This window comes from Taurulus bubalis, assembly GCF_910589615.1.
Source record: "Taurulus bubalis genome assembly, chromosome: 3".
NCBI lineage: Eukaryota > Metazoa > Chordata > Actinopteri > Perciformes > Cottidae > Taurulus > Taurulus bubalis.
The window spans coordinates 15,844,723-15,862,461 of record NC_136591.1 but is presented as its reverse complement, the minus strand read 5'-3'; the positions used below and the strand labels follow the sequence as shown (position 1 = coordinate 15,862,461).

Below are 17,739 nucleotides of genomic sequence, written 5' to 3'. Positions count from 1 at the left end.
TCAGGGTCCAAGGTTGAGGGTTCTTCCAATAGAATATGTAGCCTTGCATTCTATTCCAGTCACCACTCCAAACGTCTGTTTGGGTCTGCCATCTAATTTTCTTCACACATGGATGCACGCGAACATGTATGCACATGAAGAGTAGAGGGTCAGACAGCATGAGAGCATTTAATTGCATGGAATGGAGTCATCTTTGGGACAGAAAGAGAGAGAGAGAGTGAAAGAGACTGACTAGGGATGTGTGTTGTGACAGTAGAATGTATCTTAATATGAGCTGGGGATCCAGCTGCTGCTTAACCCTAGAATACTAACGTTAAAAAAAGTCACACTATCACTAACGTCGGGTATACTTCACCCGATATAATGTACCTGATAAAATATACTTCTCATCAAAATATATTAAAATACAGCAATACAAGGCAAATTGAAGTACTCTTCCTTTATTTTACCCTATAGAACTTCTCATAAAACCAAAAACTTTTTCACCCTCTATCACTAACGCCGGGTAAAAATCACCTGACGTTAGTGTTCTAGGGTTAAACACACCTCCTGGCCAGGCAGGAGAGGACTGATGGAAGCTCAGGTTCGGTGCTTCTTGCTGGAATGGGTGTGCGTGTAGGTGTCTATATGTGTTGCTGTTGATGCAAGAGTAGTTTATCATCAAACACTTTGATCCCTCTAACTAAATATCAGTATGCTGCCATGTTTACTACCTTCTTTTCAGCGTCCAAATTATGAGTGATCAGGTTCTTTAGTTGCATCTACAAACATTCAAACACACAAATACGTGAGCAAAGTTTGATCAATACTGCTAATCTCATCAGAAAACAGTAAAGAGGAGGGTATTCAAGCTCTGTGAGGGGATTACACATTCTGTGAAGGGATCACATGAAAAAAGGGGTGAGGGGCCTTGGGTAATCAATAGGACTGGAGGCAATTAGAGAGAGATGAATCTTCAGACAGAGTCGATGTCACCCTCGCTTTTCTTGCTTCATTGAAGATCTGCTCAAGACCCTTTGCAGGAGAATGCTCCCGAGGACCAGTAGAGTCGTTATATACTTTGAGACTGGAAGCTCAATGCGCTCTCCCTGAGCTGTTTTCTTTAACACCTGCATCTAGGGGGCTGTCATCTGAGCAATTGTTTGCACAAGTCTGTTTCCTTGTTTAGTGCTTAGTGTGTGGTCTAAAATGAAGGTTACAGTGTAGGCTAAACATCATTTATAAAAGCATTAAGCAAGTCAGATCATTAACAATTGCTAATCTGGATACATGTCCACAAGAGAGAACAACAATCCTATAACAAATCTATACTGAATCATCAACGCCACTAACCAAATCAGTAGCTTTTATCATTGAAGCTCTCCTCAATGGTGACTGAAAGAGATTGGTTGCCAAACCACACATTGGCTGCTCACAGCTCTGTGTGGCTCCAGTTAATTTAGATTAACATATTAAGACAAGAAAAAAGTTAATTCAACAAAACAACTTGAAGGATGAGCGTTATCATTCATAACCGTTATCCTTTACAAAGCTCAACAAAGGAGTTCCTTATTAATGTTTAAACCAGGGAAACCTTTTTACATTTGTGTCTCCTTTCTTGTCATCTCTCCCTGATGTCTCGACATCCTCTTGATGTTTGGCAACCAATAAATAGATAGCAAAGAGGAGAAATGTGTTTGAGTAGAATTAGTGTCCAGCGCATTATGAGGTTGAAGGCAAATCTTTGTCCATTAACGGCTTTTGCAAATCTGATCCCCTTTGAGAGATTGTTTTTAAAGACATGCACTCGGAAAGCACTGTGTTTTCACCTACTTTTACATGGCATCTTTGTGGCTTATTTTTACACGTCGATAATTTCTCTGACTCAGCAATTCTCTAAGCAGCAAGGCATAACCCAGAGAGGGCAGAGGGTATCGGGGGTAAACCAGCTTCTGAGCTGATGTCCTCAACTATGTCCTTGGCTACAAGTCAGCTTGGCATCTCCAAAGGCACTACTACTAATAAAGTCTTTCTTGATGTCATAACTGAAAAGCTTTTTTCCACTGTATCAATAGAAGTCCAGTGGACTGTTTGAATTTCAGAGAGCTTGGACATCAGAGGCTCTCTTTAAAATGGCTAAATAAAAGGCAGTTGTCTCTATCCTACGGCCACTAATGTTAGTGCAGCTTTTGATGGTTATAATATCAAAGATGTATCTGTAGTCTCATCTAATTTAGGCATGAATCATTGTACTGTATACAGCAATGCTCAATGTCTCAATGTCAATACAGTCGAGATTTCAGCCTGCAAAGATACATTTATCATTATATTTCAAATGGGTTTTGCGGGTGTGGTTTTTTACAGCAGTGTAGCCTTTAAGGGTGATCTAAGGGGGCCAATATTATATTTTTTTCATGGGGTCCTTTTTATCCAGGAATTAAATGGTTCATTGACCAAATGAGACTTGATGGAAGATTTTCTCGATAGCTAAAATGTAATTTCTCTTTTCAAAGGGTAAACTTGCTTTAACACTGGGAAAAGTGTCTGTTATGTTAAGGTTGCATAGTTTTATGATCAAGGTTCACAAAAGTGCACAATTGGATTTAAAGTCCATTGACTTTATTGACCCCTTTATTGACCCCAGACAAAGCACTTTGCTACCTCTGCCAGGATTGAGAGATGATGAATTATTGCAATAACGATTGAATATCATGGCTGGGAAAGGAAGGTGAGGGTGATGGAGCATTTTCAAGTGCCGTAATGAGAATGGTCTGAGAGCGAGTGATGGAAGGAGAGAAAATTAAGAAAAAAAATCACAGAGACAAAGTTAAGCAACAGCAGAAAAATTAAAAAAGAGCAGTGGAGCTGGTGACAATGACACGCAGCATCATTACTCATTTAAATGTCAGTGGCTGAACCTCAGCTCATTTATTTTGTGGCCAAATAAAATGCCATCCGCAGGCTCTGATCCCTTCGCCTCCACGGCTTTAATTGAATCAGATGGTAAACAGCAGAAGAGTGTTAACTTGCTAGTATGTGTGTGTGTGTGTGTGTGTGTGTGTGTGTGTGTGTGTGTGTGTGTGTGTGTGTGTGTGTGTGTGTGTGTGTGTGTGTGTGATTTATTGTATCTGCCTGAAAGTGTTGGTGTCTCTTTAGCATTTGAGTGTGTGACTGCAAGTGTGTGTGTCTTAATACGCAGTGTAGCTGAGACTGTGTGTATTTCTGAATGCCACTGCTAGTCTCACTGCCTGCTGTAAGCGTGAACATGATTGTACGTTGTCAAATTTACAGTCGGGACTCAAACTACATCAGAGAGTTGTTTGTTTGTTTCCCAATGAATCTGTTCACTTAAGATCCGAGAACAAATTTGAACATTTGATAAAATACTTTCAAGCAAGACATTTTCTGTACCCAAATCCAACAACCCTCCAAATAAACAACAAGATACATAGTTTGTCCACGCTCTCTTGAACAGAGGTAGCCAACACGGTGCCCGCAGGGACCTCGTGAGCAAGGCATGTTCTAAAAATATCATTTTTTTATTTATTTTATCAAAAATGCTCGCATTAATGAATGTAAATTTTAAAATGACAACATTTAATATAACATTTTACAAACCAAAATATTTTCTCTGTATATGAACTCTGACCTTTTCTGAAGTCAAAGTTCAATATTGTGCGCATGTCAAACCGCCATCTTAGTCTGAGACAAGAAAGCAGGCGGCGCTATGGTGGGGAGATGCGGTTCTTACCCTCGAAACAAAATAAAACATGGCAGAAAACCAAAAGAAAACTTTTTATTTTCATGATGATTGGGAGGAAGAGTTCTTGTGTGTGTCTCGCACTACATTGCGACGGTGAAGCGGCACAATGTGGAGAGACACATCCATGCTAACTACCCACCTGGCAGCGCACTACCGACCGAAAAAGCCCATGACTTAAAGGCAGCTGTGGGCAAACAACATTCTTTTTTCACGAGACCGGTGGTAAAATCACAAAAAGCAACTGAAGCTTCGTTTAGAGCTGCACATGTTTTATTATAGAGCAAGAAAGCCGTTTCTGACTGGGGGGTCTTGAAAGAAGCAATGATGATCGTTGCAAACATTGTTTTTAAAGACGAGAAGAATGGCCCCGATGCCATCGCCACTCTCTCCGATGTCCAACTGGGGGCAAGTACGATGGCTAGAAGAGTGTCGGCTATATCCGAAAACTTAACGACAAGTCCGTGGACGGCACCAGTATAGCTCAGCTGATGTTTGTTTGATGATTTTACCACAAAAGAAGAAGTCCTGACCTTTCTGCCCTTGATGACAACAACAAGGGGAATTTACATCAGCGCGGTGAAGAGGTTCTTCGTGGAGAAAAAGGTACCGTTAGAAAAGCTGGCGTCGGTGGCAACAGACGGGGCACCCGCAATGACGGGCCGGCATGCAGGCTTCATAGCGCAATGTAAAGGTGATCCAGACTTCCCAAAGTTTCTACACTACCACTGCATGATTCGCATGATTCACCAGCAGGCGCTATGTGCAAAAGTAACCGGCTTGTAGCATGTGATGACTCCTGTCGTGAAGACCATAAATGGCATTAGCTCCAAAGCCAAACAGCACAGGATCTTCAAGGTGCTATTGGAGGAGCTGTCGGCTGAATACAGTGACCTGTTACTCCACACAGAGATCTGATTGCTCAGCAGGGTTTATTGTCACTTTTGGGCGAAGTCAAATAGTTCATGCAATTCAAAGGGGAAGACGCCTCGCTGCTCAAGGACACTAAGTGGTTACTTGACCTTGCATTTTTACCGGACATTACTGGGAAACTGAACCATTTGAACTGCGAGCTGCAAGGCAAAGCTACAACTGTCGTTGACATGATAAATGCTGTCAATGCATTTAAAGCCAAGATGAAGAGAACAAAAGTGCTGCACTTTCCCTCCGTACAGTCAGTGTTGAATGACAACGGGTCTGCATCTGGGGCTTTAGACAAAGCTGTAGAAAAGTACTCTCGAGTCATAAACAGACGAGGGCAAGAGTTTGAGAACAGCTTTTGTGACTTTGATCAACTTGGGTGTCATTCGTTTCAAATCCTTTCTTGCAAGAGGATATGACCTGCATTGCTGAGCAACTAAGTGCTGTGTTCAACTTGGATGCTGGACAGGTGGAGATGGAAATTGTAACATTGCAAAATGACCTCCACCTTCAAAACCCATCAGTCCAAACCTTTGGTTCCTTGTGGACACAGAAAAGTACAAAGGTTTATGCACAGCAGCTATGAAAGTTGCCTGCCTTTTTGGTTCGACCTCTCTCTGTGAATCCGTCTTTTCTGAGATGAAAGAACAAACAGAGAACACGCCTGACTGATGCACACCTACAAGACTCACTCGGTGTTGCAGTGTCAAAGTATACTCCAGATTACAGGACATTGGTGAACAGTATGCAAAGCCAGGCTTCCCACTAACAGACTACAGACAAAGAAAAAGACAACATATGTTTTCATTGAAAACACAACGACAACATTAACACAAATGTGAAAAATAATTTGTTCAAAATGTGTAACAGATGTTATGATTTGTTTAAAATGCTACATATTTGGTGATGAGTATTAATGTAATATGTTTAATTTAAAAATGTTGAAAGAGTTGATTTGTTTTAATCTTACATAACTGATCATTTGTACAGACAGTTCATGATTTGTTAAATGTTACTAAGATAGTGGTTAAATATGACAGTTAATGGTTTCCTAACAAATGTAATGTGATAATTTGTACAAAAATATAACGGGTGTTATTTTGAACAACATGCTACATATATGCTTCATACAAAAATATCAGAGATGTGATACCTCTGGCTTTCAAATATTGAAACAGATTAACTGCAATGAATGTTGCATGTTTAAATATCTGTTTTTCCTACCATCATTCTTGTGGAAATGATTGTTAATAATTATTGTGAGGAATAATTAACATTGATATGTGATCAGTGAGTCACTTCACATATATTATGATTATTATTAAAAGGTGATCTGTGCAACTTTGTTATTCAGGAAGTTTGTATCAAACAAGTAGCTCTTCGTATTATTTTTTACCCTTGAAGTAGCTGTCGGTTTCAAATAGGTCCTTTGCTCCCATCATTATTCGTACGGCCACTAACTTTGTCACCTGAATATAAACATTTGTTGTTTGGGGAAACTTGCTGAGACTAATCCTGTCTTTCTTCTTGGGTTGAAAGTCTCCTAAAAGGTGTACTACACATTCATTCTAAGTACCTTTTCGGTAGGAAGTGAGTTCACACTGGAATGTGGCGCAATCTTCGTGCGACAAAATTAAGCAAAAAAGTCTGTCCAAACTAAACAATGTAAAGCTGTAGCTTTAGGACATTTGATTGTTTATTTTTATTATATTTTTATAAGAAATATTGTATTATTAAATATTCTTTCAATAGTTACAGTCCCACTTTAAAATGGATGCCACTGAATATGGTCTGTCGGTGACCTGACAGTTCTATGTATTTCTTTAATATGATAAACACCGTAACCTTGTATGTCCCTGTATAAATGTTCCATATTACTTGAAAAAAACTAGATGACACAGACAATTCATTAACTAGGTCAAGTCAAGCAGAGAGGAGAAGAGTTCTGAAACAGCAGCAGTCTGGTTGACTAACTTCCGAGTCAACGGCCATAATCAGCTGGGAGAGAGAGCGAGAGCGACACTTCCTGACTGAACTTTTGCTAAGCTTCATAGGGAGTTGGTGTCGAGCAGAACCATGGCAACAAGCTCAGCTACGATCCATGATACGGGAGCAGCCATGATCCATGGCAACCTTTTTACTTCATCTTGAATTGTGAAATTTACTTGAAATGGAATACCTTCTAACACAAAAAATAAAAACGGAGATTATCTATGTCTCTTTTTCTCAATTATCATTGGTGGAGCTGCTGTGAAGAAGGGTTCATAGATTCAGAGCTGATTCGGTCCATTAAAGCTAAATTAGTACAGATACAAGCTCGGATACAAGCGGCCGAAATGAGCTTCCTCCGTAGGGTGGCCGGGCTCAGCCTTAGAGATAGGGTAAGGAGCTCGAACATCAGGAGGGAGCTTGGAGTTGAGCCGCTGCTCCTTCGTGTCGAAAGGAGTCAGCTGAGGTGGTTCGGGCATCTAGTCAGGATGCCTCCTGGACACCTAGAGGTTTTCAAGGCACGTCCAACTGGTAGGAGACCCCGGGGAAGACCCAGGACACGCTCAAGGGATTATATCTCCCGGCTGGCCTTGGAACGCCTCGGGATCCCCCAGAATGAGCTGGAAAGTGTTGCGGGCGAGAGGGAAGCCTGGGTCGGCCTGCTGAACCTGCTGCCACCGCGACCCGACCCCGGATAAGCGGCTGATAATGGATTGATGGATGGATAGTACGTCACACTGCCACATTATGTTGGGTCTGCATTGGCTCTGACATGTATTTCTCTTTTGAATATTTGTATGGGTAAGGCAAGTGGATTTCAGTATAATTAGCCTCACACATGTCACGAGCGAGAGTTAAGTCCTGCTTTTACTGTGAAAGACTGAATAATCACAATGCAGGGCTTTGCCATTCAGCATGAGACGCTGCCAATGAGTAAGATCTGCATATAAAAGATATTCCGTGATTCAATTTGACTATCATGATATCCTGCTCCATGCCAACCCGGGTGGCGTGACCAAAACACCAGGCAATTTGTGTATGATCTCCTTCAAACCCAGTTTGTTTATCCTCATTTGAGTCAGTATTGCTCCATCAGTTACCAAAACCATTGCTATGTTTTATTGATGCAATGAATAAATAAGCAAATTAATAATGAAACAAAGGTACGTTTTTTGGTTGGTGCACCAGAGCTTCTGGTTTATGCGTAAATATGCGTAAATATGCGTGCGCGTCTATATGCTGGCTGGGTAATGAGCTGAGGGATATGCTGTATGAGCAGGGATAGAACGTTGACAGCATGTTGAATGGAGATGAATGTGTGCTGTGAGGATGACTGGCAGAGCTAACCACAGTAAAGCCAGACAGCCCTCTGATCACCTCCACCTCTCAGCTCAAACACGAGCGGCTCCCTAACAGCCACACAAATCAATAATTCAGGGAAACTCAGACATTTCAAATTATTTTTATTTGCATCAAATTCTTGATTTAAAATGTTCTAAAAAGCTGATTGAATAGATGTGAACAATGCCCTACTGTGGCAGACAGAAGAGAAAACTTTGTTTCGTCAAGATTGCATTAGATTTGGTTCAATAGACCGCTTTGATATCACATTAATAACAGTTTTACATTTTGACCCAGTACATACTGTGAAGTATTGGTTGTGATGTTGCATTTGAGCCAGATCAAGAATTCTTACTTAAAAAGTTGAACACAAAAGTCAAACATTTTAAGTTGCATCACACAGTTCTGCTTTTGCCGTTCACCACCACCTGTTCCAGATAGTCCTGTTTGCAGCCAATGATGGAGTTGTGTAGCTACTGTCAGGAATTGCTCTGTGTGTAGCTCGTGTGTGGGAAAAAGGGCTGGAGAATTGCAGAGGTTAGTTGAGTCTTGGGGTCAGAAAGTCTCCAAAACTACCATCAGACGCCACCTACATCACCACAAGTTGTTTGGGAGGGTTGCCAGAAAAAAAGCCTTTGCTGTCAATAAAAAAACAAACTAAAGCACCTACAGTTTGCCAAACGTTACTGGGGCCGGGTTATATGGTCAGATGAGACCAAAATAGAGCTTTTTGGCAGAAACAGGTGGATTTGACGTAGACAGAAAGATAGACATACAGAGAAGCACCTCACTGAAGTATGGTGGTGGATCTTTGATTTTGTGGGGCTGTTTTTCTTCCAAAGGCCCTGGACATCTTGTTAGGATACATGGTATCATGGACTCCATCAAATACTAGCAGATATTAAATGAAAACCTAACTGTCTCTGCCAGGAAGGTTAAAATGGACCGTGGTGACCTTCAAGCAGGACAATGATCCAAAGCACACCTCAAAAGCTACACAAAAATGGCTTACTGACCACAGAATAAAGGTTTTGCTATGACCATCACAGTCCCCACATCTAAACGAAAAAATGAATATTACAAACAAGAAATAATAATGCAGTTCTTGTGATTAGGAATGCGTGCAAGGACAATTGTAAGAATGGAAAGACATAAACAACCAACTCCAAATGACAATATGCAAATTGAAGTTATACTCAGCCTGCCGCTGTGATAAATATAATCATATTCGACATGCATGAGCCACACACACACACACACACACACACACACACACACACACACACACACACACACACACACACACACACACACACACACACACACCTGCATTTCATTTATACAGAAACATGTTCACTGAATTCACGAGCAAAATTCAACCTCATTGCCTGATTATTTTTTCATATATTTGTTGTTGCACCCAGGTTGTTATATTACAAGAATAATCATAACAAACAACCTTGATGGTTAAAGGGACCATCACACCCAGTGTGACTCCAGATCCTTTTGAATTCCTTATCAAGTCTATCTAGACTTCTTATCTTATCAAGTCTAGCAGTTTTTTTAATATTTGTAAGTGAAATTGTAAATAACAAAACATTTCAATTACGTTTTTCAATTATTATCAGTCATTGTTGGAAGAAGGCAGAAATTCAACAGTTTTGAGTGGCAGCCTATCACATTTTAGACGCGGATGTGTCTTTCACAATATACTAAATAAACTAATAAATCAATTCCTCCCTTAGCTGTTAGCTTTGTTTAGCTACACTCTGCTGTGCACTGTCCGACAACATGGTTGTTGGTTCAGTTTGTCAGTAAGCATCGAATGTTATTAATATTAAATATATTGATCTTTGAAAGCTAGGAATTAAGCTCTAGCGTAAATTCAGACAGGAAGACAATCCCCTCACGCCAGGCTCGTAGGCCTCTCACTCATACTGTCAAGGACCATCGTAAGGTGTTTCAATGCAGCATTGATCACAAGTTGCAAAGTATGGCCAGTGCAACGGACAGAGGACCATTCATGCTTCTCCTCCACGACATTTGCCGCAGCCACAATATTAGCCCCATTGTCATGGACTATGGCAATGATTTTGCTTGGAGGAATTTCAAATCTGGCCACTACCTGCTCCAACCACTCTGCAATGTTAGATGCAGTATGTCTGTCCTGCAGTGGCATGATGGTGAGGCAGATTGACGGCATGTCCCAGTCATCTGTGATGTAGTGGCATGTAGCGCCAAGGTAGGCTTCAGTTGCTACACTTATAGGATATCATGTAAAAACATGTTTTTAATGTAGAAAGTAACCGTCATTATAATTAATATTACATTTATACATAATTCTGACCCTCCAAATATGATTCAGTTTGAGTTTTTCAAGTTCTATTGGCTTATTTGAGATGTGCAACTGCCCCATTTGGAAGGTTTGTGGGTGATGTGGGTGAAAACATTGGAAAAGACAGATGGAAAATGTTACTTGCCCCTTGGAATGCATGTTGTTAATTCACTCAGTATAAATTGTGAAACAAAACCTGCTGCACACCAAGGAAATTAGCCATACAAAAGCTAATGGACAGTGACAGCTGCTAGAGATGTGAGAAAGAAGCTGGTTGTCTTGTACACATGCTTTTTTTTCTGTCAAAAAAGATGGATCATTTTGCACGTCAAGATGGGGGACACCGGAAGGGGAAGAACTTTCCCATGCTTTAACAATAAAATAACCAGCTAACATAAATAATATATATATATTTAGTGTCAACCGTAAATAAATAAAAAAGACAAAAACTGATGATTTGATATGCACAAATATTATTCTACAGACTACTGACTGAGAGACTAATATGTTGCATGCAATTACTCTTTGACTATTTGACCTTTGATCTGTGTTTTCTTCCTTTCCTCCTCCTCTGTTGGTCTCTCTTTCAGGTAGTGTTGGTAGGTTCATCCATAAATGAAAGGGATCAGATGCTGTTTATCAGCACAGACGAAGGTTCCTCCTTCCAGCGACAGTCCATCTCCTTTACTCCGGACACGCTCATCTTCCACCCTAAAGAAGAAGACAAGCTCCTAGCCTATTGTAAAGATGGCAGGGTGGGTATTGCAGCGCCGCAGAAACCTGAAGATAATTTACCAACCTCTGGAGCTGAAAGAATGGGCAAGAAGACAGCAGTGATGTCTGTGCAGCAATGCATTAAATCTATATGTGTTTCCACATGCACCAGCAGAACAGGAACCAAATTATTTCAAAGAGAAACGTGATTTGCTATACAATATTGGGTAAATATTACGCATGGCAAATAAACTGAACAGGGGCCATAGTAGTGTCAAATATACACACATTAAAACACATTCTTTGACATTACATACATTACATTTCATATTGACAACATTTTGCAATCTCACTTGGCTTTTTATTTATTCCAGATGCTCTCTTAAAAAGATACTTTGGTTTTAGTTCAATGTGGAGCTTGTTTTTATAGTTTTGGCCATCATTTATTTCAGTCATGATTACATTGCACACGAGCAGTGTTAGTTCTGGCAGGCCACAAAGTCAAGAGGCTGGGCTTTCCAAGTATGTACGTAGAGGTGCAGGGAGCCCCTGGAACATAGGGAAGCCATATGCCAAATGTCTATCACTGCAAGTCAATTTAAGGTTTTTCAATTCAATTCAGTTCGACAAACTGATTCCCAAAAAAAAATACCCTTTCACAGGGAAAAAAGGGAAGAAACCTCCAGGAGAGCAACAGATTGCTCTCCCCGGATGGACAGAAGCAATATATGTCATGTGTACAGAATGAACAACGTAACAGAGTTACAGCACATTCAATGAATATGACGAGTAGTAGGCATGGCCCACGATCCAAATAACCACGATCCATGACATGGAAGGAAATAGAGAAAAGGGGGATCAGCAGGGCCATGGCAGGAGGCAGGAGAATGGTGGGGCAGGGCCTCAGAGGCAGGGGGGCAGGAGGCAGAACCGGCTCTAGACATAGCCACAATCCCTGGAAACTTGAGAGGCGAGAAAGCATAAAGACTCCGGGAAGATAGTTATGTTCTTTGTAGATGCATTAATTTGTCCAGAAGGAGAGGAGAGAGGAGCTCAGTGTATCCTAAGATGTCCCCCAGCAGTCTAGGCCTATAGAAGCATATTTAGGGGCTGGACCAGGGCAGACCTGAGCCAGACCTAACTATAAGCTATCAAAGAGGAAAGTCTTAAGTCTACTTAAATGAGGCGACTGTGTCTGCCCCTTGGACTGAAAGTGGAAGCTGGTTCCATAGAAGAGGAGCTTGCTAACTGAAGGCTCTGGCTCCCATTCTACTTTTTAAGACTCTATTCCACAAGTAGACGCGCATTCAGTGAGTGCAGCTCTATAGCGGGATAATATGGTACTATAACCAATTAAGGCTTTGTATGTGAGGAGAAGGATTTTAAATTTGATTTTTGATTTTACAGGGAGCCAGTGCAGAGCAGCTAATACAGGAGTAATGTGATATCTTTGCTTAGTTTTTGTTAGTGCACGAGCTGCAGCATTCTGGATCAACTGGAGAGATTTAAGAGATTTATTAGAGCAGCCTGATAATAAGGAATTACAGTAATCCAGTCTTGAAGTAACAAATGTGTGAACCAATTTTTCTGCATCGCTTAGAGATTGGATGTGCCTGATTTTTTTTAATGTTACGTAGGTGAAAAAAGGCGGTCCTTGAGATTTGTGGGAGTTAAAGGACAAGAACTGATCAAAGATAACTCAGAGATTCTTTACGGTGTTGCTGGATGCCAGAGCAATGCCACCAAGAGAAACTATATAATTGGATGATTGATTTCTGAGGTGTTCTGGGTCAAGTAAAATAACTTCAGTTTTGTCTGAGTTTAACATCAGGGAGTTGCAGGTCATCCAGGTTTTTATGTCTTTAAGACATGCTTGAAGTTTAGCGACCTGGTTGGTTTCATCTGGCTTGATCAATAGATATAATTGAGTATCATCTGCATACTAATGGAAATGTATGGAGTGTTTTCTGATAATATTGCCTAAAGGAAGCATATATAAGGTGAATAAAATTGGTCCAAGGCCAGAACCTTGTGGAACTCCGTGACTAATGTTGGTAGTCATCGAGGCCTCGTAGTTTACAACTACAAACTGAGATCGATCTGATAAATAGGATTTAAACCAGCTTAGAGCTGTACCTTTAATACCAATCGACTGGTCTAGTCTAGTGTGATGGTTAATGGTGTTGAATGCAGCACTAAGGTCTAACAAGACAAGAACAGAGACAAGTCCTTATCTGATGCAATTAGAAGGTGATCAGTCATTTTCACCAGTGCTGTCTCTGTGCTATGATGCTTTCTAAATCCTGACTGAAAGTCCTCAAAAATAAACTATTGTTATGTAGAAAGTCACACAACTGATTTGCGACTACTTTTTTAGGCTATTAGAGAGGAAGGGAAGGATAGATATCGGTCTGTAGTTAGCCAACACCTCTGGATTGAGAGTGGGCTTCTTAAGAAGAGGTTTAATTATAGCTACTTTGAAAGTCTGTGTCACATGACCTGTTCGTAAAAACACATTGATGACATCTAGTAGAGAGGTGCTAATTAAAGGTACAACTTATTGAAGCAGCCTCGTCGGGATGGGTCAAAGAGACACTTTCATGGTGATTAGTGTTAGAGCGGGTCGTCCTTCAGTCAGAATATTGTCAGTTTGAATGATGACCTGTAGCGTTAAAAGCACTTTGAGTGGTCGGAAGACTAGAAAAGCACTGTACAAGTACGTTTACCAACAGTAGGTCAAAGTTGAACCACAAAGCGGGTCTGTAAACATTGATGTTCAGTTTTATTTCAGGTACTGATTTTATTAGTAGCCTCTATTTTCTTGTTAGTTCAGTTTTGCTAATCTGGGGATAACCTGTTCAGAACCCATTTATCTTTAACCCTTTAAGCCCTAGCCCTAACCCTAACCCCCAATCCTATTTATTGTTTGAGTTGTGTTTAGAGGTTGTACATCGGGATTATATATTATTGTAGCCCTGATTTTTATGTTTAATTTGATATCTAACATGTTTGTTTTTTGGGGGGGAGGGATTTATACCATGATTTTTTCTTGATTTTCCTGATATAAAAGGGTCCCCCAATTGGGGGACGCTAGGGCTTAACAGGCCACACACTCCAAAAAAGAGTGCAAGAGGGAGAATCTGAATATTGTAATTAAAAACATTGTAATTAACAAATGATAATAAATAGTCTTGGAAAACATTTGTCAAAGACACAAAGCATTACAGTTAATTTATTTTTCATGAAAGGTTAACGCCTACCATAAAGTGAGACATTAAAATAAATGGTATGTATTTATTTAGTATGAGCCGCGTTGTCACTACTCAAAATATCCTGTGTTGCTGCATCTCTATTTTTCAAAGGGAAGAGGTAGATCAACATGTAAAAAGAGTAATTGGTTGAAATAAACTTTATCAAATCTCAGTATCATTTTTAAAATTTCTCTCTTTGGAAAAATTCCATTATCGAAACACCCAGACACGATGGAGTTTGATGTTTCGACGTATGTGGAATTTACACAACAAGTATAAAGCAGAACTAGTGGTTATTTATTCCATGGTCGATAGCAGAAATGAAAGCTCTTTTCATGGAGAGAAGCAACGGAGAGAAGCCACGGCCCCTTTGACGCAGCGCGAATATTCGGTGTGAACACCCTTTTATTGTCGAGCGAATAAACTGCCGCGGTAAACTGCTTGGTGTGAACGCAGCATTAGGGTTAGGGGGAATCCAGAAAAGTGTTTTCATCAAATCAACTAGAAGTTTATTAAAGTTTATTCAACTAGTAATAGAAGAAAATAATCAACACTAATAGCCAAAACATGCAGAATAAAATCACAGCCAAACCATGCAAAACAAAACAGGCAAAATTGGCACGGCAAAACAGGCAAACAGAACAGGCAAAGCAAGACAAAACGGGCGAAAGCAAAACAGGTGTGTAACACACACTAGTGCAAGCACACTGCTCATAAAATATTCATCAGTCTTAACTGGGTTGAGCTGGGTTGATCCAAATAGACTCAAGTTGTCATTCATTTATAGCTAGTAATTGGGCTCGAGGTTAGGCTTTTTAACTGAATGCTACATGCTTTGAGTGTGTGTTTTATGTCTAATTGTGGTCTTCTCTATGTTTTTTGTTGTATCCAGCTTTTTGCTTCGACAGACCTGGGCCGCAAGTGGACTTTGCTTCAGGAGCGGGTGACCAAGGACAAAGTCTTCTGGTAATTTATCATAATTGATGATTAAGGACTTCAAGACTCAGCTCAATGTTCCGAGTGTCTCAGTTTATTACTTCTTCATTGACGCATACATGTACAAAGCAGTAACAAACGGGTCAGCAGGAAGCACCTACTGCAAGAATGCAAGCAGGGAGGAACTCATCTCCCTGTACACCTTCCACCTGCATGGAATCCCAGTTGACGTAGTCTGCTGACCGCTGAGCAACAGCGGCTAACCGACACCACACTCCAGCCCCCATCTACCAGGTGGGTCAGAGGGTGTCATTGGGCCCAAGATTTATTGGGCATTTTCGTGGTCGAGAGGATCATCAACCCAGCGGCAGCGCCTGTCACAGCACAGCTGCCCCTTTCCTCCTGCCACTCTCTCTCACTCACCTAATCAGCTCATTCAGTGCACCTGTTAGTCCCACCCACCTCATCAGCTCAATCACTCTCACCGGCCCTACTCCCTTTAGTATTTATACCACAGTCTCACACACACACTCGCTGCCAGATTTTTCTCGGCATTATGCCAGACTATTCAGCGTTTAGCATCCGACTGTTTTCCTGTTGCCGACCCTGCCTGTTTGGACTTCCCCACCTTGCCTCTGTCCCGGTAAAGGACTCAGCCTTCTGTCTCCGACCACAAGAATTTCCTCTGGTTTCTGTCTGCCTTCTCTCCTGACGGCTTGGCGTTTCACCGAGTGGATTTCTTCACATGAGCTAATCCGAGACTATTTGCCTGCTACGTCTTCTGCCCGGAATTAAGCTTCGTTCAACTATTCCGTGTGTCCATTGTACTGCTCCTGGGTCCTTACCACACCCGTTTCAGCTCTTTTTGTGCACCAACAAAATGTGTACCTTGATCGGATCTGATGGTTTTTACAGTACCTCGGCAAAATATAAATCTGCGTATTAAATTCATGCAGGAGTTTCCAAATTGCTAGCCAGCTCAAAATGGATTGCACGGCTAGGAAAGCATGTAAAGATCACACCCCACTGCTTTATATTGGTTCAACCTCGCTTATTTTTAAAAGGTCCAGAATAGTCTGCAAATCCAAGTGAAAGGTGACAAATTCGGCATCACACGGTCCTGTGGAAGATCTGACATTTTTTTTCCTCCTACAGACAGCTTTTGTCTGCAGAGGATATCCAGTATTTCTCTCCAATTTTTGAAAGCATATGATTTCTTCCAGAATGACCAACTTGGTTGTCTGTGTATCTTAGAATGATTTCGGATATGTAGGATTTTTTGGGTAAGATCACAGGCTTTTTAACGCTTACTGGCATAGCTGATCTGTTAATCCGTCCCCTACTCAGGACACCTTGGTCTAGGATGGGATCAATTTTTTTAGTATAGGGCTGTCTTTTCGGCAGTATTTTCCTGTTTCAAGGAGGGTAATTTTCGGTGCAGTCGTTGCTGTAGTTCAAATGCATATATGGCCCATTCAGCAATTTTTATATCTTTCAGATCTTTATGGCATGTTCCTTCATTGATTTATCATTACTCATAAGCAATCCAGTATTTGTCATCTTTCTTCTTTGAGTGATCTCCAAGTGCAATATTTTCAACATCACTATCCAAGCTACACCTTCTTTGGGCTGTTGCAGTTTGAGTAGTACTCAGTAGCCCTTCCCACAGGTAGCTTTTATCAGTCCAGGTCCAGTTCTTTAATCGGTTTGGCTTTGTGTTCATCTGGGACAGCAGCTAAGACAGCACGGCTATTGCAAACCCATTTTGTTTGAATCCTCCTTTAGCACATTTCTGGGATGAGCAGTACAGCCGAGTATACAGGTTGCGCCCATGAAAGATTTGCCAAATCTTCTCTTTCTTGTTTTGAGCTTCCGGTGGCGATATGTCTTGTTTTTTCCTGGTTGCTGATATACTTCAATCATCCACACATGACATACACTCACCTAAAGGATTATTAGAAACACCATACTAATACTGTGTTTGACCCCCTTTCGCCCTCAGAACTCCCTTAATTCTACGTGGCATTGATTCAACAAGGTGCTGAAAGCATTCTTTAGAAATGTTGGCCCATATTGATTGATAGGATAGTATCTTGCAGTTGATGGAGATTTGTGGGATGCACATCCAGGGCACGAAGCTCCCGTTCCACCACATCCCAAAGATGCTCTATTAGGTTGAGATCTGGTGACTGGGGGGGAAGTAGCCATCAGAGGATGGGTACATGGTGGCCATAAAGGGATGTACATGGTCAGAAACAATGCTCAGGTAGGCCGTGGCATTTAAACGATGCCCAATTGACACTAAGGGGCCTAAAGTGTGCCAAGAAAACATCCCCCACACCATTACACCACCACCACCAGCCTGCACAGTGGTAACAAGGCATGATAGATCCATGTTCTCATTCTGTTTACGCCAAATTCTGACTCTACCATCTGAATGTCTCAACAGAAATCGAGACTCATCAGACCAGGCAACATTTTTCCAGTCTTCAACTGTCCAATTTTGGTGAGCT

General features: G+C 41.1%; 1 protein-coding gene across 1 annotated transcript in view; it reads left to right on the top strand.

Annotated features, from left to right (window-relative positions):
* The window catches only part of sorcs2 (sortilin-related VPS10 domain containing receptor 2), a gene marked incomplete at both ends in the record, with an annotated part of 185,409 nt that overhangs the window by 130,229 nt on the left and 37,441 nt on the right, over positions 1 to 17,739 (top strand). Inside the window, 2 exons of the mRNA XM_079215636.1 lie at positions 10,916 to 11,080; positions 15,183 to 15,256. Of these exons, the coding sequence (XP_079071762.1) occupies positions 10,916 to 11,080; positions 15,183 to 15,256 (239 nt within the window). The remainder of the gene's footprint in view (positions 1 to 10,915; positions 11,081 to 15,182; positions 15,257 to 17,739) is intronic.